General features: G+C 36.3%; 4 protein-coding genes and 1 non-coding gene across 5 annotated transcripts; 3 read left to right on the top strand and 2 right to left on the bottom strand.

Moving 5' to 3' along the window:
• Nucleotides 1-842: 842 nt before the first annotated feature.
• Nucleotides 843-4,617, top strand: LOC103939885 (probable arabinosyltransferase ARAD1). Its single transcript, XM_009349987.3, is given in 3 exon segments — nucleotides 843-1,741; nucleotides 1,743-2,543; nucleotides 3,728-4,617. Coding segments are annotated over 3 exon segments (1,533 nt in total). The 5' UTR covers nucleotides 843-1,564; the 3' UTR covers nucleotides 4,283-4,617.
• Nucleotides 4,618-6,133: 1,516 nt separating this feature from the next.
• LOC103939886 lies at nucleotides 6,134-8,608 on the top strand. Its single transcript, XM_009349988.3, has 3 exons — nucleotides 6,134-6,612; nucleotides 6,881-7,031; nucleotides 8,033-8,608. Exons 1-3 carry the CDS (start codon nucleotides 6,196-6,198, stop codon nucleotides 8,263-8,265), a joined length of 801 nt encoding a protein of 266 aa, XP_009348263.1. The 5' UTR covers nucleotides 6,134-6,195; the 3' UTR covers nucleotides 8,266-8,608.
• Nucleotides 8,609-8,844: 236 nt separating this feature from the next.
• LOC103939887 lies at nucleotides 8,845-12,609 on the bottom strand. Its single transcript, XR_007252223.1, has 6 exons — nucleotides 11,879-12,609; nucleotides 11,360-11,371; nucleotides 11,050-11,101; nucleotides 10,367-10,659; nucleotides 10,007-10,154; nucleotides 8,845-9,440 (listed from the first exon to the last, which is right to left on the bottom strand). It is a non-coding gene; the product is annotated as a tetratricopeptide repeat domain-containing protein PYG7, chloroplastic (transcript).
• A 234-nt stretch (nucleotides 12,610-12,843) lies between these two features.
• Nucleotides 12,844-17,267, bottom strand: LOC103939890. The gene is given in 5 exon segments (XM_009349994.3): nucleotides 12,844-13,770; nucleotides 13,892-14,064; nucleotides 14,389-14,754; nucleotides 15,541-16,020; nucleotides 16,022-17,267. Coding segments are annotated over 5 exon segments (2,772 nt in total). The 3' UTR covers nucleotides 12,844-13,263.
• A 1,308-nt stretch (nucleotides 17,268-18,575) lies between these two features.
• LOC103939888 (S-sulfo-L-cysteine synthase (O-acetyl-L-serine-dependent), chloroplastic) lies at nucleotides 18,576-23,740 on the top strand. Its single transcript, XM_009349993.3, is given in 11 exon segments — nucleotides 18,576-18,933; nucleotides 19,832-19,921; nucleotides 19,923-19,942; nucleotides 20,281-20,338; nucleotides 20,536-20,799; nucleotides 20,959-21,096; nucleotides 21,634-21,685; nucleotides 21,795-21,844; nucleotides 22,282-22,341; nucleotides 22,516-22,596; nucleotides 23,300-23,740. Coding segments are annotated over 11 exon segments (1,128 nt in total). The 5' UTR covers nucleotides 18,576-18,708; the 3' UTR covers nucleotides 23,390-23,740.
• The last annotated feature ends 3,806 nt before the right edge of the window (nucleotides 23,741-27,546 follow it).

Below are 27,546 nucleotides of genomic sequence, written 5' to 3'. Positions count from 1 at the left end.
CATTATCACTTGACAAAGTCTCTCCATGCGTAGACAAAATAAAAATAAAAATCATCACAAAAAACTAGTAACCATAAATTTTAATTTTGGTTTATATCAAAACAAAAAGATAAGGAAAGGAGTGTGGTGGTTGATGGTTTGGCACTTGACATGGCTGTATTTCTAAAATAATATATTAGTTTATTTTATTTAATTTTTCAATAATATTTGGATCAAATATTAAGTATACTTCACTATTTTTAACAAGCCGATAGAAAGAGAGATTACATTGGTGATTGGTCACATTGAATACTACTTTTAACAAGCCAACGGAGCATTTAGTACACACATTCCATTAGCAATTACCATTGGTAACAAGAAAAAAAAAGTAGAAAAATGTTAGAGAATTTACATTAATCACTTTATCGTCTAATTCGAGTTTCTGATTTTAACAAACAAAATGGCCTTTTTTTTTTTTTAAAACAACAAAGCAACATCCCAATTTTGGTATACTACTTTCTTTTCGTTTTTCTTTTATTTTCAACTTTTAAACAAAACTTATCCTCCATTAAGCTTAATTTTGACGGTATAATCATTCCTAATGTGACACTACTATTATTTTGAGTCACATCAATAAGTTTGTTTTGTTTATCTATATATTGTATCGAAAATAAAAATTATGCTAAAAATAAAGTCTTTTCCAAACTAAAATATCAAACATAGAAGAGTCGAAAAGAGAACCAAAGTAACGTGCCTTGATAAATAGATTATTTGTTTGTTTACCATAATTAGTATAATCATGGTTGAGTTAAACTTAAGTAGCAATAACAATAGTTTTATAAAATAAAATACAAAAATAAAAAATAAAAAAAGAAATTGTGGAAAGTCCATTGAAATTCCGGCCACAGACGAGCCCGCTTCAACAGATAGACCCTATTCCAACGCTTCCTTCCTCCTACTCCTTTGCTTCTGAGAGAAAATCTCCATTTCTCAGCTCGCAAATTTGTCAACAAACACACCAACCGCGGCAATTGGTTTTCCTCCACGGCACGAAATCCTCACCATTTTCTTCCTCACCAAATCAACACACCCCCGTTGAATTTCTCTCTGTTTTCTGTTCTTCCGCTTCAGCTGGGTTTTGGGTTGCTTTCTTTTGGTGGGTTTGGTCAGATTTGATTGGATTTCATTTGGGTTTTCTCTATTCTCTCATCTGGGTTTTCTTTTTTCCGAGCTGATTCTCTCTCTATATTGTTCTTGTTCTTTCATGGTAGTCAATGTAGCGAATGGAGAGAGAAAACAATGGTATGAGAGCGTAATGAGATCTGTTTTCATGGGTTAGTTTCACTATCTTCAATCTGTATTTTTCTTTGATTACCAATCTTAGAGTTTTTTCTCTCTTCTGGGTGTCGAAAGTTTCTGCATTTTTGTGATGGTGGTGTGAAATGACTGATGGAAATCCTGTTCCGATCAGTGTTGGATTCTTTCGGCTTAATGCCGCGTTTTCGTTGTAATTCTCTCTAGTTTTCATGGTTTTCGATTTTTCGGGCATTGAATATCTTGATTCATTGAATCCTTTGGGATTGGAATGACAATGGCCGAAAGGAATGTTTCTTCCCTCGCTGTCATTGCTCGGAAATCTTTGTTCGTCTTATTTATAGTTACATCGACACTCTTCATATTTTCTTGGTTCTTTGTGTTGCGTTCGACGGGCATGCCTCGCTTCATTGACCATAAACTGTTACCCAATTCCAAACTTAATGCCTGTGATTGGCAGCCGGAGTTCTGGAAGTGAGAATCAAAAGGATGTTGAACCCTCAATTGGGAATCGAGCAATCCTTGTGGATAATGAGGAAGAAGAAACGCCATCATCTTCGTCCCAAGAAAAAGAAGCGTCCCAAGCTAACAATGGAGTAAAATGTAACACCAATGAGAACGTAGTTCTTCTCAAGGTGTTCATGTATGATTTACCCCCTGAATTTCATTTCGGACTCTTGAATTGGAAACCCGAAAGTAGTAGCGTTTGGCCTGATCTTCAAACTAAAATACCTGCTTATCCCGGCGCGTTGAATCTGCAACACAGTATAGAATACTGGCTGACATTGGATCTCCTTGCTTCAGAACTTCCCAACCCCCCAAATGCTCGTACTGCAATAAGAGTGCGCAATGCTAGCGAAGCTGATATTATTTTTATACCCTTCTTTTCTTCCTTGAGCTATAACCGATTCTCCAAGATAAACCCGCACGAGAAGAAGAGCAAAAATAAGGTGCTGCAAGATAACTTGGTTAAGTATGTGACGGCTCAAAAGGAATGGAAGAGATCAGGGGGAAGAGACCACTTAATTGTGGCTCACCATCCGAATAGCCTTTTAGACGCGAGGATGAAGCTATGGCCTGCAACATTCATACTTTCGGACTTTGGGAGGTATCCTACAAACTTAGCAAATGTGGAGAAAGATGTCATTGCCCCCTACAAGCATGTAATCAAATCCTATGTGAACGACTCCTCTACCTTCGATAGTCGGCCAACCTTGCTGTACTTCCAAGGTGCAATATATCGAAAAGATGTACGTATTCTCTCTCCTTTAGCTAATGTTTTTTTTCTTCTTTATTTCCTTTTCTGTGCCTCACAATTGTGTTAATGCTGACTATCAAATCTGAACGGATCAAGGTTAAATCTAGATACTTTCTAAAGGAATTTCCTTTTACATACATGCTTTTTCGATGTAAAATCAATAATATCTAGTTCTATATCTGCTTGTGTTGCAGTGGTCAAGAAACCAATCTTAGTTGATAGATTTACGTATAAATTCTGCATTTTTACTTTGTACTTGGGCGCTAGATATGGCATAATACACAGCGGAGGTGATTCAAGATTTGAGATTTACATGTTAACTTGCTTGTATGGTTTGCTAGATATGGCATAATATGCAGAATGCAACATAAAACGTTTGAACGTTTTCATCCTTATTTTAAATAGTTTGCTTATTCTTTTAAGCTTCCTTTCTTGGGAAGTTTCTCTATAAAATTCGTGACAACTATGTTTGTCTTTTATTCGGCACATGAAAATGTGTTTGATTTTTCAAAGTTCTTAACTTCATCGTATTTTCAGATGTTGAGTCGTGAAAAGGAGTGTTCTTTGTGGTTTTGTTTGTTTAAAATGTTTGAAATTTTGTTATCTTAGAGAAATACAGATATCTATGTTCTGCATCACTTCCAAATTAATGTAATGGGAGAATTATAGATGAAACTATGCCCCTTGTGTCGGTTAGTATTCTTTCTCAGTTTGATTTTCATTTCGTTATGAAATTTGAAACAATACTTGGTAAAGATTTGCCGATATTCATCTTCTATTGTTAATTTCAGCTCACAATTTGGTTCTGCTGTTTTCTTCCTTTTCTGTTTTTTTTTTCCGTACTGTTAGGCTGGGTGTTCCTCGGTGGATCCCTAATTTCTATCGGTTAAGGTTTGCTATGGGACACACATGTGCACAGAAGAAAGAACATGTACCCTTATTGGTTAGAGGGTAAAGAAATACCGAAAAATTAGTTTGCGAATCTGATATGTTCTTTCTTCTGAGTGTTAGCCAATCAAAACATGATCTTTCACCTCTACCTTTATTTGGTTCGTTCATTCTGTTTATGTTGTCAGCTTTTGCCTTGTTTCCTTCTCTGTCTTTGATTTTCTGTTGTCTAGGCTGTTTGTTCATCCCTAATTCATGGCTCTTGACTTTCTGGTTCTACATTTTCAGGGTGGCTTTGTTCGGCAAGAGTTATTCTATCTTCTACAAGGAGAAAAAGATGTACATTTTACATTTGGGAGTGTTAAAAAAGATGGAGTTAACAAGGCTTCCCAGGGTATGCACACCTCCAAATTCTGCCTCAACATAGCCGGTGACACCCCATCATCAAATCGTCTCTTTGACGCTATTGCTAGCCACTGCGTCCCTGTCATCATCAGTGATGAGATCGAACTCCCATACGAGGATGTGCTTGACTACTCTGAGTTCTGCATATTTGTTCGAACAAGGGATGCTCTTAAGAAGAATTTTCTCGTAAACCTCACCAGGAACATTGGGAGGGACGAGTGGACGCGAATGTGGAAGAGGTTGCAGGAGGTTCAGAAATTTTATGAGTTTCAGTTCCCGTCAAAGGAGGGCGATGCTGTCCAGATGATATGGCAAGCAGTTGCTCGCAGGGTTCCGGCTATCAGAATGAAGTTACACAAGTCTAGACGATTCTCCCATTCAATTTCTCGCGAGGGGAAGGGGGTAAGCAGGATACCATCACCAAGTAACTTCTGGTAAGAAAGCGGAATTAACACTTTGTGGCTCTGCAGCATTTCTGACTCTTAACACCACACAGGACTAGAATTATCAAAATATTTTAAATTGGATAAACTACACGAAAAATCATTGTCAAAATATCTTCATTTGTTCTAATACTAGGAAATTAAATTGGATAAATTTAGTTCTACCCCTCCGAAATCAATATGTTCTTCGCTTGTTGTACTCAGGATAGAATTCAGTTGTAGTCATGTTTCGTTTCTAAAGAAAACGTTGTAAGCTGAAACCTTTCTCGTCGAATAATTGGTTCGAACAGAAATGGTCATCTGTAAACTCATCATCTATTCATCTGCTCACTTGAATTCCACAATATAATACACATGTCGTACTCCCGTTATGTCGTTTCGTAGCAACGACTGGCAAAATGATCGTTTAGCTGATCGTACCGGTGAAAGGGTTTGCATTTCTTGCCAATTTGTATGATTTTTCTGGGTTTTTTTTTTATTTTTTATTTTTTTTTAATTTTTTTGCCTTACAGGGGACTCTCTGTTCTGTTTGGCCAAACTAAGAGAGGAACTGTGGTCTGTTTTTCCAATTTGCATGAAAAGACGAAAGTGTGTTAAGAAATAAAAGTTGGTGGTCAAATTTACACGCATTAATGGTTTGAATCTCACATTACCGTCAAATTGGAGCACCATATGCTATTTTTCATTTTGAAAGCACTAAAAAAAAATCGTCTATGGTCCAACTTGAATTGGAAATTTTGATTTTGACTTTCCAATCCAATATTTTTCGACTTTGTAACACCTGAATCAAATCCAATGCCCAAAACTTAAAAAGAATTAGAACGAAATTGAAATATATTTAAAAATTTTCGAAATTCATTTGGTCCAAAATATGTTAGGTTTACTAGTGTTAGATGACGGATAATTGGATGGAGACCTTAATCATAGAATGCAAACTGGATGGATGAAGTGAAGAATGCATCAGGTGTGTTGTGCGATTGTTGTATGTCACTAAAAGCTCAAGGGAAAATTGTATAGGACATCAATAAGGCTAGCAATGCTTTATGGCACGGAATGTTGGGCGGTGAAACATCAACACGTACACAAAGTGACTGTAGCGGAGATGAGAATGCTTCGTTTGATGTGTTGCACAAGAGAAAGGACTAGATTAGGAACAAGGATATCCGAGGTAAATTAAAAGTAGCCAAAATTTAAGATAAGATGAGAGAAAATCGGTTAAGATGATTTTGACATGTGAAACAAAGACCTACAAACGCTCCTATCAGAAGATATGATTACGAAACAGAGGCTCAAGGCCAAAGGAGTAGAGGATAACCTAGGAAGACTTGGAAAGAGACTCTAAGAAAAGACTTGGACTACTTGGATCAAACGGAAGACATGCCATAAAACCAAGCGTAGTGACATTTTAGAATTCATATAGTCAACTCTACTTTATGGGATAAGACTTTGTTGTTGTTTTACTCATATTAAATGATGATGTGGACAACTGTGAAAGCAAGTTTTTACTCTTAAATCATCTATGGCGCTTTGAATCTCCAAATCAACGCAGTTTAACTAAACAAATTTATGGCTTGATTAGACTAAAACAAATTAATTTGAGGAATTAGAGCTCCAAAAACAATGATTAGTAAATACCAACTTTAGTATTTGTTCATGTCATCATTTAACGCTATAAATATTATCACTTAATGTTGATAAAGTGATTAATTAATACCAATGACCTCGATTATTGGAATATTTTAAAAGTTAAATCTAATTCAGAATCACCCCAAAAAAAGAAGGGAGTGACAGTTTTGTCCTCTATTTGGGTAGTTTACTCCGAGCCTCCACCACACAAATGTGGCCAAAAAATATGGTTGTAAAGTCTTAGAAGTCTGAAAAACCTTCTCCAGAAGTTATAATCCATCCATGGCGTTTCCATCTGCTGCCACTCCCACTGTTTTATCTCCCTCGTCAATCTCAAGCCGTCCGATTCGACACTCTCATCTCTTCCCTTCTCAAACCAATCCAATAACTATTACCTGCAGCTTCTCTTCTCCCTCCCCATGCAGCAACACAAGGTCAATCCTAGTACCCACCAGCAGCCGGTACTACTGTTGTTTTCGGGTTTCATATAGATTTTCCGGTGCCGGTGAAGGTGAGGAGGAGGACGACGAAGAGGAGGAGTGTAGCTTTGATGAAGCCGTTGTGCTGTTCAACACAAGGGAATACTACAAGTGCCATGACTTTCTCGAATCGCTTTGGAACAATGCTGAAGAACCGTCCAGAACTCTTATTCATGGCATTCTACAATGCGCAGTGGGATTCCATCACCTATTCAATCAGGTTGATAATTCTTACAACTGATTGAGTGAGCCTACTGTTGTGTATTTATATACCGCTAAACAGTTAATAAGTTAATATTGCGCTAACTTTTTGTTCAGGTTCATTCTACATATTACAAAATTTATAACTTCCATTTCTTTTTTCAATATGCGTTGAATTTAGAGAGTTATTATATCATATCCTATATATATATATGTATGTATGTATGTATGTCTATATATGCTTACAAATTGATTAGTTACACTTGGGTTTTGTTGTGATGAAATAGAACCATAAAGGAGCGATGATGGAGTTGGGAGAAGGACTTTGTAAGTTAAGAAAGATGAATTTTAAAAGAGGATCACCATTTCATGAGTTTGAGCAAGAAATCTCTGCAGCCCTGGATTTTATTTACCAAACGCAGATAGAGTTAGCTGCCTGTGAGTTGCTTTCTTATCCCAATTATTCATATCAAATCCAATTTAATTTATTTAATTTACCATGGTGAGCTAGTTTGGAAGTGCTGTGTCTTTTTTCTTTTCAAAATTGTTTTTGTTATTCTGTGAAAATAAACATGTGGAAAGAAGCAAGTAAATGTTCTGTAAACTGTGGTGTGAAAAGTGTTTTTAGCCAAAAAAAAAAAAAAAAGATTGTCAATATGAAAGTTTCATTAGTTGATTAAAAAAAAAAACCACTTTTTTGATAAGCATTCTTAGAGCTGCAATGTTTTACGCCCATGATTTTGAAAAAATAAAAATATAATAATAATAATTTCTCACTTACCAAACACAATTTTAAGCCCAACCTTTTTTTCAAAAAGCTATTTAAAAATAAATAAATAAATAAGCAACCCCAAACCCACCTGGTAAATTAAGAAAAAAAATGATTATTTTGGTCCATGCACCGCCCAGTCCACCTAGTTGTGATTAACCTATTGTCATCGTATAATGTCATAATCGGAACTATTTATTTCTTTACCTATAATTTACTAATTATCTTTGAAAAAAAAAAAAAAACACAACCAAATTGATTGTTTCATTTGTATGTATCAAATAGATGAATAGTTCATTAATCAACATGAAAATCTCAAGGGTGGTGCTATCTATATACCCATTTTTCCCTCTCACACATCTTTCTCAATTTCCGGCTGTCGAATCAAATAAATTGAAAAAATCAATGGACAAAAATTTAACAAGGGTGTGTGAGAGCTAAAATGGAATGTGTGAATAGTACTACCCAAATCTCAATCTTCATTTAATGATCATCTTTGCAAAAATCAACCAACTTGAAGAACATTTAAGTCATTCATACATATCAACCAGATCAACAATTCAACAATCAACGTAAAGATTTTACTTATCATTTGAAGATCATCTTTACGAAAAGTATTTTTACATAACTTTTACTTATTTTGATTTGGTTCTTATTTTGATCTGGTTAGGTACGGATGAAGTTTGTGTTACAATGGATCAATCAGAGAGATCATACCAACTTCTAGGCCGGTATGGTGCAGGTCAGCTACTATATACCCTCCAAAGGGACCCTAATTCTAATCAATTTATGTACAATATTGTCTTCTCCCCTCACACCTCTTATGGGAGTGAGCCACTAAAGGTCAAGCTTCCTACCCTTAATGCAACCACACAACATCTCTTGGCCTGTGAATACAACTGATTCTTCAAGTGGTGGATCACTCTGGTTGATAACGTTGTCTTCTTTAGCTAACTTGCGTTTTGCGTTCAAACGCTTTCCTTTCTTTAGCGTAGTTTAGTGTAATAATATCACTTGTAATTAAAAAACTTGAGAGTTTGCTTGGAAGTGCTTTTAAAATGACTGAAAGTGCTTTTGGTGAAAATGCTTTTAGAACCAATCATTTGTAAAAATGCTAAGTAAATTCTGAAAATGAACTTCAAGTGTTTTTGGAACTTAAAAAATATTTTCTCTAAAAATACTTTCAGTCATTTAAATAACAATTCCAAACAAGCCATGTCTTTGTTTTGAGACTACCATTCCATTTGTTGTTCCTTGGTCACTTGAGAATGATGCAAAAAGTGTGAGAAAAATAGAGGGTTTAAATTTCTAAATTTTATTTGCATAGAAATAAGGGTTTTTGTTCAATTTTCAAAGGTTGTGAATCTTTTATCTCCAAACATAAATGGAAATTGCCTCAATATTTTGCTAACGAAATGCAAATACTTCGAGTCTCAAACAGAAAAATGCAACATCGAGATAGGTAGCTTTAGGACTTGAACATTCCGTAATCCTCATCAGATTTATTTAGCTAATCAGTAAACACGATTTTATGAACTGCACAACCGTCTGTAAAATATATTTGTAACACTTACAATACAAAGAACGTTACTCGCCTACATACGAATCAAGTTTCCGGAATAAAATTACAGACTTCGATGCTAGGCAATACAAAATGTGACTACAGAAGTCAGGCCTAAATCTTGGACCATGGAAAAACCAAATGATACCTCAACAACCATCGACTGTTTTGAGAAAGCCAAGCAAAACTTACATAAGCTGTTGCTGATAAAATCCCGTCAACGCATACTGTCAGATGACTTCTCCTTCGTTTTTACCGGAACATCTCTGTACATTTTCACTTGTTCCATCAAAGTTTCCCGCCGCGGTATTGCTACCTTGTTATTTGGATCAAACAGAAGAACTTCTTCAAATGCCTTCAATGCAGCCTTAAAGTCTTTCCTCTTTTCATACGCATCACCTAGGTTGTTCCAAGCTGTGACGTAGCCTGGCTGAAGCTTCACAGCAGTTTCAAACTGCGTAATTCCCTTAGCAAGTTTACCCTCACGAACGTAACTGACACCAAGGGCATTGTAAACCTATTCAAATATATAACATGTCAAAAGCCACATCAGAAATTCATAAGCCAAGCACGAAAAGATGATGCCAAAAAAAAAAAAATATATATATATATATATTATACAATTCAAATGGTCTTAATTTTCATTCTCGTTTCCCCAGGTATTTATATGTGGTTACCTTTTAGACAGGGTGGATACAGATTAAATTTCAAAACTATGTCAAGGCTACATAGACTACAAAATCATGTGTAATCGGGATGTGGCAACACCCTTAACATTCACCAACACATACAACAACACTGAAAATGCATGATTCAGAATGCCAATTAGTGCCCCTTCAAGGCATGCAATTCTGAGTACACATGATCCACAACTACAAGTTACTGGTATTTCAAAGGGATTAAGCATGTACAATGGAACCAAGTAACAAGGATTCCAATGCCAAAAATGTTTAAATTGGAATATAACTATCAAATAGTCACAAGTATTTTTATAACACCATTCTAAAGCCATCTATTTGTTGGATTCAGTATGATGTGCTTTAGACAATAGAAGTGCAAATATATCCTGAGAATTCATCATACCTGAGCAAGATCTTGGTCGTCCCCATCCCATTTCTCAATTGCCTGAACCAAGTACTTAATAGCAGCTGGATAAATTTTCCTCCTTAGCATTACTGCTCCAAGTTCAAAAAGCTCAGTCGCATCAGCATCGCCAGCTTCTTACTTGCTCCTGGTATTTAGATAGAAAAAAATTATAGTGTGAGTAACCAGTTGTAGACAGCCTCTGTCAAATGTCTATTACAGCAGGCAAACATTAAAGAATTAATGTCTTTATGTAGTCCTTGTAATTCAGGTAGGATGTGTACTAAGTGTCTAGGTTGGAGCAAAGTGTTAGGTACGACTGTTAATCAACAGTGTATAATGAAAAATGCAGGCTCATACCTGCAATTCTTTGGCAGAAAGATCAAGTTCTCTACGTACAAGCACTTGACGAATCACAAAGAAAGTTCCAACCCCAAGAAAACCTAGCAATAGTAGCAAGTATGATAGCTGGATTCCTAATTCAAATAACTCCGCTGTCTCATAAATTGCGTTTGGTTTGATAATATCACGTGATTGTGCCATTGGAGTAGAAATCAGCCATAAGCTTTGTCCAACTAAGAATGCAGATACCCATGCAAATGGCCTCTTCATGAATTTAATATCCTTGGTAACCAAAAGGATCCCACAAATTTCTGCAATAAAATGATGATATCACAAAGATCATTCCCAACGACCAAGTAAAAAGTATTTAATAAAAAATAAAATAAAACCGGAGAAAGGAAAAAAAAAAAATTAAAAATTGTGTATTGTGCACAGAACTTGAATTCTAAATTTCATATAACCCATAAAGACACAATTATACATGTGTTGTGTAATGTAAACTACCATAACAATGAAAACAGATAGGCAGTGACTGGCAGTCACTAATTATTTATAGTTTTACTCAACGCTCGTGATCCACACAATGAAACATTTAGGGTATATAATGATATCATGTTGAAGAAATTCGAGCGGTCCATAAAATTTATCAACTTGTATCATGTCTATGTGAAGATCAATATTTGTGGTGAATAGGAAATTACTCTCCAAAACTGTTGAGGCAGGAGTTTCCACTGCTAGTTCTCCACCGAGTATCTGCCTTCATCCACGATTGAACAACATATTAGTAAAAACAACTGTTAACGAAACTTTGACTAAGAAAGCCATAAAACTATCTTATAGATGTTTTCTAATCAGGCGTTGTAAAGAGCCACTGTCATAAAAAAATGTCTAGACTATCATCTCTTTAGATTTTTTTAGAAGAATCACAACACAAAGGAGAAGACATACGATTGAAACGCAATATGATAGTCATATTAGTGAATAATGCTTCGTAACAGATAAAAATCTGACCTCTGCATACATCTGTTTTCATGTGAAGGGGCAGCATCAATGCTTCAAAGTTTTATCCGACGACCATGGTTCCCTTATAGTAACATGAATCAATTCAAAGCTATAAAAATCTTGGTCCATAATTCAGAACTGCCTCCGATGTCAATGATTTCGTGCCTTCCCTTTTCCCTTTTTATTTTTTTAATTTTTTAAATTTTTTTTTTAAATTTCACCACCACAACTAAAAGTAGTTTTAGGCATCATTTAAGGTCAACAATCAATCACAATGTTTGAATTTCGCCACAACTAAAACTAGATTTTTCAAGTTTTTGAGTGATCAATTCCCGTTAATCCTCCCAAATTTTGATCAAAAGTGATAAATACATCAGCTTTTGCAACAAAATCGATCACATTTTTCGTTCGAAATATTGTTGCGAAATCAATTCCTCATCAACAATCAAACAAGCAGACCTAATGAACTTCAATTTAGGTAAACAAAAAACAAATTCTGAAAATTGTTAAGAAAAAAGTAAATAGTACCTCGACCTCATTGAGCTCTCGAAGCTCCTCCGCCGTCTCGGCACTTAGGGTCTCATGGAGGGAAGCTAAAGGCGCGAACTTGAGGAACCGTACGGACGGCGAGTGAGATGACCGTAGAGAGCTGAGAGTGAGAAACGGCGGCGTGCTGATCGAGCCTTGTCTGCACGAAACGTATGAAGTTTTCGGAGGGTTCGGCGAAACGGTGGCGGGAAGCGGTGCTAACGGTGCTCGTAAAGGTGGATTTCGGAGGACGGTGGCCATTGGAGGAGCTCAGAGCTGGGAGAGATAAGAGTGGCGATATTGAAAACGGGAGTGGAATTAATGATAGTACTGAGAGTGGCTAATTGTTGTGGATAATGAAAACTGACAGATTTTTTTTCCATAAATAACGGGGTGTTTTTGGGCCGTTGGATCTGGGTTCCTTTTTGTGGTCTGATCTGTCGGTTAGGATACCGGCAAGATTCTGGGGCACGACAGCCCTGACCAAACCACTGCTCTAACTGTACTCAAATCATATCCTACGGGAAAAGAGTAACTTACATAAAACAATTTATCGTCATCATCATTCTCTTGGAAGTAACAATTTATGACACGCAATAGATAATTCAAAATGCCAACTTAGTAATAACTCACTCAACCTTATTTGATAATCGGATGGTATAAACCTATTTGCGGCCGACATTTATTGGAAGGTAGGGAGTTGTGCTAAACCAGACAACGAATTATCCATAATTAGGCATTGAATGCGTAGTTGAACCTGAGAACTACCACCGTATGAAGTATTAGCTTGCATCCACAACTACGAAAATCATAGTCTGCTCCGGAGTATCATATACACTATGCGTTTGGGCCTAAAGATCATGGTCATTGGATATTTGACCAAGAATCTAACAGCCGAAAACCCTTGTATAGAAGATACCACGAGTCATACTAGAAATATCCCCAGAACAAATAATAGGAACATTCTGCAAATAGAAGTTTCATTTGAAAACTCAACAGAAATGCCAAATATTTATCAAGCATTCTACTAAAAGGATACACACTACATGTACAAATTGTGGAGCAGATCTCCCAATCACTTAGCATCTAAAAAATTACAAAATGTTACTGATTGGTTGCTCCAATATGAAGGCTCGTTTGGAAGTGTTTTAAAGTGACTAAAAGCGTTTTGGTGGAATTGATTTTAGGTTCCAAAAGTAGTTTAAGAGCTTTTTGGAAGAAGCACCAAATAAGTACTTCTTGCAATAAGTACTTAAAGTGCTTTACTTGGATCTTTACCAGGAATTGGTTTCAAAAACATTTTCACCAAAAATACTTATAGTCATTTTAAAAGTACTTTCAAGCGAGCCCTTAACCAAAATAACTAACCTTTATTCACAAGGGACTTAATGCATCTGTGATTTGATCACATCTCCGTTCTTCTTTTCGCATAAATACTTGGGACAATTGCGTTTCCAATGCCCTAACCCGTTGCAATGGTAACAAATGCCTTTCGAAATGTCTACGTTGCTGCCAGCCATACCGAATTGCCATGGGTGTCCACCATTTTCAGACATCACATATGACAGATTTGGCGGTGCATATCCAGGGGTGGGATTTGGTATTGGATGTGGTGCAGGAGCTGATACTGCTGCCCGCTGACGTTTAAATTTAAGCTGTTGTGCTTGAAACTTGGCAGAGCGTTTCCTCCCTCCTTTCTGCTTTTGTTCAACCTTGTGACATGGCGCCAAACTTCCCCAGTTCTCCGTGTGTTTCAACTTATCCTTCAAGTTCTGCAGCTTAGCTAGTTTTGTTTCAATGACTGAGGGCGGGTATGCCGACTCTAGGTTGTAATCTTTAATGCATTGAATCACAGCTCTTAGATCAGCCATAGAGTCGCCTGCAATCTTAATCTGCGATTAAGAGTTATTTAGCCATGATCGATGGATGCATATTTACATTAAGATGATGGTCCCAGCCACATTTATCTATTTACAAAGCAGATATTGTATGTCCAGAGAAGAGCTAAATTACCTTTTCACCAACTAGCTTCGTTTTCGAGGAAAGTGACTGGAAAGAGTTCATCCCAGTATCCACGTGTTCTTTTAAGAGGGGTACTGGGGGAAACTTGTCAATTAAGTTGAAGGTGCAAATTGCTCTAACGGCCTCAATCCGTTGCCTCCTTTCAATAAGAGTCGGTATAGCATCTGCAACACGCAAAGAAAAATTGAAAGATTTCATCAAGCTGCTCCAGATAAGCTTCAAAAGGAGAATTGCTAGAATCCTACCCAAACTCAAATATAATGTAATGTTAGTAAATGCATCAACAAAAGAAAGCATATAATAGAAGAAACTAGCTAGAACATAACAATTACGAAAGGAAAATACATTTTACCAGCGCGGCAAGAACATGAATAAGAGCTTAATACCTTTTTCTAAGAAAAGCATCCCAAAACCAAAACTCAGAAAATAAGTAAGAGCAATGGTAACAACACTAGCCACTATGCGATGCTAATTTTCAAGAAACTTACCAGGGATCTTATCTCCAAAACCAGAACTCCGAATATATTCTAGGGCCTGTTTATTCTGAGAAATCAACCCGAGAGATTTTACTAACACATCTCCATCTAACGGAGAAAACAACTTAGCAATCTGTAAAAATTCATTCTGTATTGAGTGATTCCCACTAAGCTGCTCATTTGATAACTGCTGTAAATTCCTAGCATCTGTCGTGGCTAGTTGAATATTTGGAGAAGAACAAATTGGAAACCCCTGCAAATTCCTAGCATCTGAGGTGGCAGTTAGTTGAAGATTTGGAGAAGAAGAAGTTGCGGCATTCTTTCCCAGTGAAGATTCTGGTTTCTCAGTATTGATAGAGGAACAAAGGTTGCTGCATGCTATTCAATTGTAAAAGACAAGGACAATGAATTACAGGTTAGGGAGTGAATAATTCTGAATTTAACATATCAAAATATAGCCTTATGGGCAGTTGTTATAAAAAAGGGTCGAACGAAACTGTTCACTACTTTCAGCCCAGCAACAAGAAGAAAGTATTCACTTCTTAAAACTATGAAGAAAAAACTGTTTGTAATATAAATATACAACAAGGCCCATCATTGCTTCTAACTACTTATTAAGGTATGTCTACTTAAAAATAGAGAGCATAAAAAGAGAAACTTTCAACAATTTAAATATTTTTATCATTGCTTGCAATGACATCTTAAAGTACATGACTACTTTAGAAAGCTGCTCTAGAATGAAAATGAAGCACGTCCAAAATGGAGTGCGACCAACGCTACTCCACAATGCAAGAACTAGAAGTTTTCTATTTTATCTATTTCCGCAAGGCACTGCATCACCGGTTCAGAATGTTCCTTTATGACATCTATGGGTCATCAATCTTATAATATCACAATGATTTACAGGCCTACGACCCTATCCTGTCCCAGAATTGCATCAATTGTTGCTGATATAGATTTTTACTTATTAACTTAACAAGGATAGGAATATAATAGAAAAAAACCTTATGAATCTTCAAGCGTAGAGAATTCAATCAGAATAAAACTTTAAATTTTTATTTTTACAAGGCATCCAATATACAGAGAGAGTATCATACGAGAAAAGACAATCAGATAGATATATGAATAAGTTAGAAACATTAATAAACCAGGAAAAGTGATTACCAGGTGTCTTATCTTCCATGTCAAGGATCCCATACAATTCATCCGACTGTTTTTCGTGATTAGCAGCTATACTGAGAAGAGATTGAAGCTCCTCCCTATCAGAAATAGAGGTCAAGTCATATGCAGTAACAAGCCACAAAAAACCCAAAACCTCCAACCAATTCTCGGGTGCCACAGTCATCCTAGCTCTCCATTCACCCGCCAACTTCTTCGCTTCTGCTCTCACCTGATCACTAATTTTTGGCGAGACTCTCTTTACCTCCTTTAACAAATGAATACAGCTCCTTCTAATTACACTCAAATCAAAATCAAATTCCCTGTTTTCCACAGTCGAACTTGAAGGGTAAAACCCTTGCATTGCATCAAGAACTAATTTTGCTGGGTCTGATGACAATTGAAGACAGGCTGAAACTTCAACAGAGACTGAATCTGTTCTTCTAAAATACTCATTCATGAAAAACTGCAAGCTCCTACCATCCCTAATGATTCTTGACATGATTGGTTGCACAAAGAGGAGGGACGGAAATGTTATCAGGGAAACGTCCTGATTGTTCAGTCTTCACTTGAGTATGAAGTATATCAGTCTTCTCCTTTGAGTTATTTGTTCGGATATGTTCTTCTTTAGACTTTTCAAATTCTTGTTGCTTCAGTTCAAGCTCTTTGGCCTTTTGTTCAAGCCGCCTCCCACATTCCTGTATCGAGTTGTCGAGTGAATCCAAATGCTTTTCCCGGGAATCCAAATTCTTTTCTTTCAACTGAACATCCTTGAGGCAATCATTGGTCCTCATATCAATCAAATCAAGTTCCTTAGCTTTTGACTCAAATTCTTGTTGCTTTAATTCAAGCTCTTTGGCTTTTTGTTCAAGCCGCCTCCCACATTCCTGTATCGACTTGTCGAGCGAATCCAAATGCTTTTCACGGGAATCCAACTTCTTTTCTTTCAACTGGACATCATTGAGGCAATCATTGACCCTCCTCCCAATCAAATTAAGCTCCTCAGATTTTGATTCAAATTGTTTTTCGGCCTTCTGAACACTTCTTTTAAGTTCCAACTGTTTCAATTCAACTTTACAGTCCCACTCCCCCACTGACTTCTCAAGCTCACACAAATCCTTCTCAATCAAACTGAGTTTCTGCTCTTTCGACTTCACCTCTCTGTCGTATTCCTCAATCAATGTTTGCTGAGCTCTAATTTCGTCGTCTTTCAAATCAAACTCTTTCCATTGCTCCACAACCTTACCCCTAACCGCATTCAACTGCCTCTCCTTCGCCTCGATCTCTTTCGACAATTCTTTCATCCGTTGCTGCATATTATAATACTCCATCTCCTTCCCCTTAACCAATTTCTGTACTTTTCCTAATCTACCTTCTTCAACCGAATACTTTTCGAAAGATAACTTAATAGATTGCAACTGCGACTTACCTTCTTCAACCTCCCGCACAATGCCCTGCAATTCCCTACCTTTCACCGCCATCGCCGAGTCAAATTCCTTCTCTTTCACTTCCAAGTCCGCGAAACGGGACCCAATCTCCTTCTCCCGCTCCAGGAGCCCTACGAATGCGGCATAGAGTGAGTTCCTGACGGAGTCGAAGTGGTCGTCGAGGTCCTTCCAGTTGAGGGTGAATGCGAGTATGGAATCCGCCTGGGCGCGCAGGATCTCGTGGGCTTTGCCAACGCTCCGCTGCTTCGTCTCCGATAGCTTCAACTTCGAAGCTATCTCTTCCATTATTGTCATGCTTCTCCGCAGCTCCGTCGTGGTGGACGCCGTCGTACCAGGAGGGTTTTTTGGTTTTCTCAAAATCCCTAAGAAAGGAGAAAACTTTGTTGCCTGCCCTGCCCAGTATGTGTACCTCGGCTCTCATACATGTACAGGAACAAGATAAAGTCCAAACCGCTCTCATACATGTACAGGAACAAGATAAAGTCCAAACCGGCATGAATGAAGAGAATCGGATTTCGGTACTGATAACTCTGACGAAAAGTTTCTGTTACCGTTACTTTAATAAAAAGATTTCGGTACTATTTATTTTAACGAAAAATCATATTTTTATATTAAAAAATTAATTATGGTAGTATTTATTTTACTTTTATTTTATCCTTATTATTAAAATTCGAAGTTTTCAACTTTTTTTTTTCCATTAGTTTTCCTTTTCTTTATTTTTTGGTATTTGATTATATATTTTAAGAAAAAAATACAAAGGAAAAAGTTAAGAAATGATATAATTTTTATTTCGATATTTTAGTACATGCAAAAACTCAAGAATTATAATTATTTCAATTCATACTTTTTGTAAATAAGTATGTTGTAATGTTTTTTTTTTTTTTTGATTGGGTGCTTACTTGTTACTCTTTCTCTTTAAAAAAAATTAAGAGCGAATTTGAATTTAGGTGCATTTAATTATACTATGTCTTATTTTGCATGCTAATTTTAATTTTGAATTTTAACTATTTAGTACTACTTAGCCGTAAAAATTTGAAAAGTCGTTCGTCTAACAGTTAAGAAATTTGTTGAGTGTGTAACGTTACATATGCATGCCCCACCTTTTTTTTGCTTTTTCTAGAACATACTTATAATCCATTTCCTCTTCTAGCAGCATCAGCGTAACATGACATATGTAAATAAGAACGCACTTAAGAAATCAAACTCTATATGAAAAACACACACGTAAAGTGAGACTACGTACACACAAAGAAATTCTGAAATTTTATTGGGTATTTTAAATGTTTCAAACGGTTAAATATTTATTAAAAATTATAAAAATAAAAAATTAACAGTTAAAACACCCGCAACCCTAAAGCATGAAAGAATTTTTGCAAAACAATAAACACTATCCTAAGATGAAGAACACCACTTGATGATATCAGGTGGCGCCAAAATCGTCAAACTCACCCCACCATATGTTGTAAGTGGAGGAATTGGATCATCTCCTGAGCTTGTGCTCATGGCCTCCTGACTAGCATCATGCGGGTAGTTGAATTTTGATCCAAAAATTACAAATAAAGAATTCTTTTAAAATTATAATAATTATAATTGTTAGATCAAAATTAAACGATTCACATGGCTGGTCAGCAAACTAGTGAGCTTGTGCTCAGGAGAGGAGCCAACTCCGTAAGTGCACCCACGAAATCCCCAATATAAAACCCCTCAAAAACCTTTTTCTGAACGAATGGCTATATTATCACCTGCTCTGCTTCTTCCCCTTCCCCTCTCATCTCCCCCCAAACCCCACCGTTTTGCGTCCTTCAAGCTCGCCGGCAATTCCACCGATGGAGCTCTTCTCGGAGTACAGCTCGCAAAACGGCACCGTCTCGTGTTTGCCAAAGCCGCCTCCTCTGTCTACGCCATCAGAGAAGAGCTCGACACTGTCAATATCGCCGAGGACGTCACGCAGGTTCTGCTCTCATTTTGTTCTTTCTTTTTAGCATTTTTTTTAACTCGCTTTTGCTCAATTTTTAATTTCTTATCAGAATAATCTCTCTAAATGCTAAGAATTTAACTGGGTATTTCTGCAATTTTGGGCACTGTATTGGTATTTGGTTGGATTTCCGGAAGAGTAACGCTAGGTAGACCAACTTTTTAGACCAAATTTGCAAACTATGTGATGTCGCCAATGAAAAATAAGCACGTTGATTAACACTTTGATAATTCAATCATCAGTAACTCGTCATGTGGTTTAAATAGATGGTGTCTCTAGCATTACCCTTCTCGGAAAACTGGACGAGAAATTTAGTGAATTAGACAAAACACCCTGAAAACTTTTATGTTTTATAAAAAAAAAAAAAAAACACTTCAAGAACTCACTTGGAGAAAGAAAACACTTTAACTATCTACTTGTCATTATTAATTCGTTTATAGTTGTGAAATTCTTTTAGTGACCTTCTCCCATTGCAAAGTAAGAATGGTGTTTTTATACAGTATTGGACTTGAAGTGTTTTTCTTTAAACTGTTGGTTCCTGTTGATTAATTGCTACGTAAAGTACTCAAAATCAAGTGATAACAATTTTCACACTCTGGACTATAGCAAGTTAGATTATGGAAATATAACTGTGCACTGTTAGTTGGATTCAATGTTCAAAATCCCCGCTTGTACAATATGGAATTTATTACTTTATTAGGTGATGTTGTCAAGTGTTTTGGCAATAGATTTCTCGTTGTAGTTGCTGACCCGTTTCAGTTTTCACATTTCACAACAATATACGACATTGTCATAATCAGTGAATTTTATGTACATTATGGTTTACATTCTCATCATTTTTGTTGACTTGAATTATGCTGATAAATTATTATAGTTGATCGGGAGCACACCCATGGTATACCTCAACAAAGTTAGCGAAGGTTGTGTGGCAAATATTGCAGCAAAGCTTGAATCTATGGAACCAGTGCCGAAGTGTCAAGGATAGGTAACCTGCTGAATAAGTTGTCATTTTGCTCTGAAATCTTACTATATACTTCTACCGTTATTTGCCAGATTGTTTTTTTTTTAATCTTGTTTGCCATCCTGATTGTAGAAGATTGATACGGTTTAAGGTATATTGAACCATCCTGTTGATGAAACTTTAGTATGTAACTGCCCCATTTGGTAGACTAGTAGTAGTAATCAATTTTTTTTTAAACAAGTATCTTAGCGGGTCAATTATAATTGCCGTGTAACTACAGTTTCCACATCATTAATATTTGCTTGCTGAATGGAGATACATTCCAGATGAACTTATGTTATCTATGCTGATTAACATTTCAGAATTGGCTGTAGCATGATATCTAATGCTGAGAAAAGTGGGTTAATATCTCCTGGGAAGGTGAGCTGATAAGTTTTTATACAAAAAAATTTACTGATAGATCAATGTATTACTTTGTCATCTGAGATGACTGTGCAAGTTACGTGGAGGAAGATGTTTTAGCTTTTGTGAAAAGCCATATTTCTTTTGGGTGGTTTTTTTTTCGTGTTTCTTTCTGTTATACATAAGAATCATACTTCTTTTGTGTTACTATGCAGACTGTATTAGTTGAACCAACTAGTGGAAATACAGGACTTGGTATTGCTTTTGTTGCTGCAACTAAAGGGTATAAACTTATAGTCACCATGCCGGCATCCATAAATATTGAAAGGAGGATTCTTTTACGGGCATTTGGGGCAGAGGTTGTTTTGACGGATCCAGAAAAGGGTTTGAAAGGAGCGTTAGATAAAGCTGGGGAAATTGTTCTCAGCACACCAAATTCATATATGCTTCAACAGTTTGATAATGCTGCGAATGCAGAGGTAATTTCTGTTTTCTCTGGAGGCACTTCAATAATGCTATTGGTCATCCTAAACTGAATCTATATATATATATATATATATATATATATATATATGAATATACACATGTATATCGTAATGTATAATATTCTAATCAGCATTCACATGCATGAACTACAGATCCATTTCGATACTACTGGGCCAGAAATATGGGAGGATACCATTGGTAATGTTGACATATTTGTTGCTGCTATTGGAACTGGTGGTACTGTTACAGGCACTGGCCGTTACCTGAAAATGATGAACAAGGAGATAAAGGTGAGGCTAGTTCATAATGTATAATTTGTTTCATTATCAAATAGATCCTCTCAGATCTCTGTGTCCGGAGCCGACAGGACTAGAGAATCCGGACCACTCAATTTAAATCATGGACCCTCATTAGCCCATCCCACTAGCCTTACACAAAACCAGCCCTTGAACGGCCCAGATTCTCTGGTACGTTGGCTCCAGACACAGAGATCCGGAGAGGATCTGAATTCATAGCAACAATTGATTTTATAAGTTATGGAACATAGTCATTTGAGTTATAGGAAAAAATCAATCTTAAATGCACATTCTGGATACTATTAGTCGTATTTTATACTATACTATCATTGACACTGGATTTGAGAGGAAAGAGATAAACCCAAGTATTAGCAGACATTGAAGGTGGAACAACTTAGCACCTCTAGATTATGAATGAGTGCCTGCTTGCTCTTATTTGGCTTTGATCAGTGGAAATTAGTGGGACTGCAGCTTTATGGTTAATGTGTTTTTAATTCTGGATTACATGCTTTTGTAATTTTGATTATCCAGGTAGTAGGTGTGGAACCTGCAGAGAGGAGTGTAATATCTGGAGAAAATCCAGGTGAAAGCACTGTTGCTCTTCGGTTTTAATTACATCAATTTTCTGTTGCAGTTTCTTATTCAATAATATGGTATGCTTGACTGAATAATTATGTGAGTAATTCATGCAGGTTATGTACCAAGCATTTTGGACGTTAATTTACTTGATGAGGTCATCAAGGTAAATTGATTTGTGTTGTCTCTTAGTTATTAGTAGTAATATTGTTGTTATTGTTTTTTGCCTTTAGATATATTGAATAAAACTCTAGTCTCCCTTTTGTTTCTCTTCCTCGCCCCTTTTCTTTCTTTCTCCACTCTTCCTCCCTCGATCTTGTCTATTCTGCTCATTTTTTTTTTCTTCTCTCTTTCCTCTCAACTGGCACTGAGTGCATCATAAAGCCAGTCTACTGGGATAAGTATTTTGGGTCACTTTGGTATTGATTTTGCTATGTGGATCAGCCTGTAGGCATTCTATCCTGCAATTTATCAGCTTGTCGATAACCTGTTTTTTTTTTTTTTTTTTTTTGAATTTTTTTTTCTCGGGGTAATCTTGCTTCTCACTTGTCAGTTGGAGATACATGTGATAAATTTCTTTAATCATTTTTTATGCAAATGTAGGTTACCAACGATGAAGCTGTTGAAATGGCAAGGAGGCTAGCATTGGAGGAAGGCTTACTGGTAATTTGCAACTACTCTTTGACATGGAGCATTTTATAAGCGACAAATTCCAACTTCTGCATGCAACTTATCAATGTTATCATTTGTTAACTTAGAAGGCCACCCCATTTTTCTGTAATTCTATCCTAATTTAAGGTGATTTTGATAATTCTGATATGCAATACTTGTCCCTAGGTTGGTATCTCATCAGGTGCTGCTGCGGCTGCTGCAATAAGTTTAGCAAGAAGACCTGAGAACACTGGAAAACTTATTGTGGTGAGGTTTTCTATTTTGGTTATATTGTTTTCTTATTCTCCCCTTTTCTTGTTACTTATACAATTGGACTAGCTGTACTGGGTACTATTAATGTCATTAGTTTGCGACACGAGCAAGTTGTAGTAAAAGCTGCAGAAAGGTTCATTCCTAAAGCATTGTACCTGGCTTTGGACGGTTCAAAGTGTTGCTTAAATTATAAGTAACTTGTAGAGTACGAAACTGATGCATAAGTTGAATAGTTAAAAATTGTCTTGAAAGGCTATGATGCATTTTGATCAAGCTAATTTCATTCTGAAATGCATTTGAGGCTTAACAAAACTTAGCTGAAGCATGTAACGCTTCTTCTTTTACACAATCGTGGGGCAGATTAAGATTAGATGTCTTAGTCCGATCTTATGAGGAAGCAATCAGTGCTTCCTCGTAGAATTCTTTTTTACTGCAGAATAATGAAGCGAGAATGAACTATTACTCTGACTGAAAACAATACTTCATTCATTATACAATTGAGACAGAGCGAGACTGAATTATTACTCTGACTGAAAATGTAATTCATTAAAAAATATATTGAAACCGAGTGTGCTATCTTAAACACGAGATGAGCTAAACAATTCTTTACCAGTTAGTGACAATTACAGTTGATTACATTTTATGCCGTTCTAAATAGTTTTGTGTTGATTTATTTTATTTGTGTTTCATATTATAGGTTATATTTCCAAGCTTTGGTGAGAGGTATATTCCCACTGTACTTTTCCAATCAATTTACGAAGAGGTTCAGAAGATGCAGGGAAAGTAATCATATTATTGGATGACATAAATATGTCATCGTAAAGATTGACTACCTTACAAATCAATCAAACAGAACCAAATGTTTCCGAGAAGGTAATAGATTTGACCTGTTACATCTGTGTCATATGAATGCTTTTGTGATTCACTGATGGCAGACTAATCCAGGTTAGGTTTTAAAGGAATGCAGAGAGTAGTTGATCAATGAAAATTTGAAAAAATTGAGGTTCGTTTTTAGATAGGATATTTTGCCTCGCCTTGTCCATTTACTTCTTGCAGAGGCAGTTTTAATGCATGTTTTGATTCACATGTAGGATACATATTTTGATTCAGATGTAATACAAGTATATCTGTTAACATACATCGATCGAAACCAAGTTTAGAGAAAAAACCTAGGGATGTTACGCCCAATTGATCATCTATGAACATAAGTAGGTACTGAGACAACGAGATGAAATGCCTTGTTGCACTGACCAACTCATCGTAATCCTGAGTCCCACGTTACTAGTATGATTGTTGCATCTGTCGAGTCCACAACTCTGTCACTTTCGTGCTTGAATCCACAAGAACCACTTCAATGTCACTTTCGTTTCTTTTCAATTAAAACTTGAAGCTCATGAATTCATATTCATCATAGTAATTGAAAGATAAACTGTATTTGCCTCAGTTGTAATATCCATGGATGGCAATCTTACTGGTAAAATCGGTTTCGCGCGGATATGCACCCGTTTAGGGAAGATTTGGGAATTTTGTCTATAAAGTTCTTGTCCTTCAAGGTAGAGTTCTACATGATTTCTTTTTTCCTCTTTGGGTCATGGTATTCGATGGTAACCTCAATCCTATATACTTTTTAAGTATCAAATTTAATTTTCAGTATGCACTACAGTTTAGCGGTATTTTATCTCCATTTGTAAGTAAGAGGGTCTCTTGTTCAACTCAGATGTATGATGACATTTGTGTTGAGTTTGCTACCAAACTATAACTGACTCATTGTGTGTTTTAGCTGAAGTCCACCTCCCTCCCCTCTCTGTCATCCTTACTTTTTTAGTGTAAAATATCGTTGTATCAAAAATCGACCTCTGAAAAGTAGCTAAACAACCTCTTATCCCTAATCCCAAGCTAAGTATGTGAAATTATTGAAAGATTAAAGGCCTTAAGTAATCCAAGGTTTTAAGACAACGTTTAGGGTAAGTGGGTTATTTACCAGGAGGATCTTTTCCAGATCCTCTTTATGAGGATCTTGAGGATTCTCAAATCATGTTCATTCATCGTATATCGTGCAGTCAGTTTTCGTCAGTTACTATTCATATTTAATTTAAAATAAAAGTATTTAAAATGGTTTCTGGCCATACAATGTATGATAAACGGACACGATTTGAGGACCCCCGGATCCTCACAAAGAGGAATTATTTAGCATGAGGGAAATAATTGGTCCTATAATCCAATTGGATGTAATAATAAAGACTTGTCACAATTTCTTTTATTCGGAGTCCATAATTAATGGTTCACCTCATGTTTGGTTTTGGGGACCACTTTTACAATTAGGAGGCTATATTTATTTTATTTTTATGGAAATAAATAAAATTGATTAGCTTACTAAAGAGGAAATCAAGCATAGTGATGTTCTAGAATTTATACAACCAATCCTATTTAATGGATTAAGGTTGGTTGTTGTCGTTATTGTAGCCTAGCAAAGAAGAAACTTAAGTTATTTATGTTTATGTTTGGGCGATGAATTTCTTAGTGTCAAGAGATTTGAGAGAATTTGATAAAAGTAGATTACAAAATGGGAATTACATATGAATGTACTTCGTGAGCATCACGAAAGTATATTTGCAAGGGATTAACAAATAACTATTTAAAGGAGTCATTTATCACTCGTTCATACATGTTTTTGCAATGCTCATGAATTGCATTTTCTCCTTTAATATTTTGTCGTGCATTCTTCGCTAACTTGGCATCAATCGGGACTTGAGAACCTATCACCCAAATATAACGTAAAAAAATTATCAAAACCACATCCAATTTAGTAACTAATCACCTATTTTTATACTCATTCCTCATTTTAATTGTTCCTTCAATATTTTTCTAAATTTTTCTATTTTTCTCTAACTTTAGGTTTACCATTTGAGGAGAGTTGGGATTTTACCGTAAAATTAATTGGCAATATGAAGAATAGCTCAACTTACTTATAAGTCCATGCAAGGTCATTCCTTCCAACAATGTAAGATTCATTCTCAACATGCTCTCATGTGTGACGAATTTTCAAGCTGACATGTGGACACATAACAGAATGGCGTGTGTGTGAGTGGCCATTTAGCTTCACACATGGGGCAACATGCTCTGATACCATGAAAAATGTTGGGGATCTACCATAAAACTAATTAGCAATATGGGAAGTAGCTTAACTTACTATAAGCTCATGCAATGTCTTTTCTCTCATTAATGTGAAATTCATACTCAACACTGTTGATATGAAAGACTTCGTTGGCATTTGTCCATGTGCTTTGCCAAATCATGACTCTTATGTGTCTCTTATCTGCTGTGATACGCAATTGTATTGTTGGAGTACAGATCCTCTCCGGATCTAAAAAAAGGGAGCCCAAGGATCAAATGATCCAGGACGTTGAAATTTGATCCAACAGCTACAATTATTATAACTTTTAGAGGGGTCTTCTGTTTGTAGTCTTTGGATTAAATTTCAATGGCCCGGATTATTTGATCCTTAAACTCCCTTTTTTTTAGAGCCGGAGAGAATTTGTAATTGTATTGTTGGAGACTAATTCCTCATATTTGCCCATGATGCAATGCGGCAGTGTGGCCTCAATTCATGACGGTAGCAACAATTCATGACGGTAGTCATGATTTAGGCTTATGGTTAAATGTAGAGTTTAATTGGTTTGCGCTATGTTTGTACCATATTTCACCAATTTTGAAACTACCGAACATCAGTCAACTTCATACCTTCAAGAACACCGATTGAAGGATTCGTATTGAGGCATCCATACCGAAGTACAAGAGTTTCTCTTCAAACAGGAGGCCAATCAAAACGCTACACATGTCAATATCAGAATAAAGCTCTACATTGATTGCGCGGACGAAAGCATGCGACTCTCCTGAACTATAAAAGGAGACAATTCTCCTACCATTAATCCTCAATGCTATTGTTCTACTTAACTTATTATTAGAACTCACTAATAATGGTTATGCTTTAACCTTTGTATTATGTAAACTCCACATTATTAATGAGAACTTCTCTATTCTCGTGGACATAGTCCAACTTAGAATGAATCACGTACATCTTGTATTTGCTTTCCTATCTCTCTCTTTACATATTACCCACACTTGGTGACTGGAGCAATCTTGCAAAGATCTTACCTTAACACTTTATGTTGTTTCAGAGCCTACTCGATTTTGTACATCAACAGGTTGCATAACCAATGTATACTGATTATGCCAAACTATTGCTTGGATTTATAGTTTGTGTGAATTTTGTGAGCTTTAGTTTAGCTCGGAAAGGGATCCTCTCCATATTCCTTCCACCAATTCCATCAAATCCATGAATCCGGGCTTATGAAATTTGATCTAACGGCTAAAATTATTATAACTTTTAAAAGAGACTCCTGTTTTTAACTGTTGGATCGAATTTTAAGAACCCGAATTTGTAGATTTGGTGGATTTGATGAAAAGAATCCGCAGAGAATCCCTTCCCGTTTAGCTTGGGAGGTGGATTGTCTGCCCCCCCCCCCCCCCCCAATTTTCATACTCTCTCCATACCCTCCGGTTATGTGTGGTCACGATTAAGCCACGTCAACATTTTATATTAATTTTTTATAGAAATAATAAAACAAAACGTAATAGGAATATAAAATGTTGACGTGACTTAATCGTGACCACACAAACAAAAGAGCATAAAAAAAGTATGAAAATGAGAGGACAGACAATCCATCTCTTTAGCTTGAGAGGTTTTTTCTTTTGTCAGTTCAAATTCGTGTGTCCTGTACACATATTTGATTAAAAACATTTATTTTCATTTGCTGAGTTACTAATTAATGTACTTATTGTCAATCACTATTGTTGTGAAACTGATGAATTATGGACCACAACATGAAGATGGCGTTTTGTGGTTGTTGGTGTCTGTAAAGGCATGTACAGACATTTGAGAGT

Source organism: the organism of the source record quoted next, unplaced genomic scaffold (assembly GCF_019419815.1).
Source record: "Pyrus x bretschneideri cultivar Hongxiangsu unplaced genomic scaffold, Pyrus_bretschneideri_v1 Contig47, whole genome shotgun sequence".
NCBI lineage: Eukaryota > Viridiplantae > Streptophyta > Magnoliopsida > Rosales > Rosaceae > Pyrus > Pyrus x bretschneideri.
The sequence above is the reverse complement of the archived record's forward strand: the minus strand, read 5'-3'. Positions and strand labels throughout refer to the sequence as shown.

Bases quoted from the DNA above. Each gene is read 5' to 3' on its own strand.
- LOC103939886 (XM_009349988.3), top strand. From the start codon at position 6,196: ATGGCGTTTCCATCTGCTGCCACTCCCACTGTTTTATCTCCCTCGTCA. The intron at 6,613-6,880 runs GTTGATAATTCT...GTGATGAAATAG, and splicing joins TCCATCACCTATTCAATCAG to AACCATAAAGGAGCGATGAT. The intron at 7,032-8,032 runs GTGAGTTGCTTT...TGATCTGGTTAG, and splicing joins GCAGATAGAGTTAGCTGCCT to GTACGGATGAAGTTTGTGTT.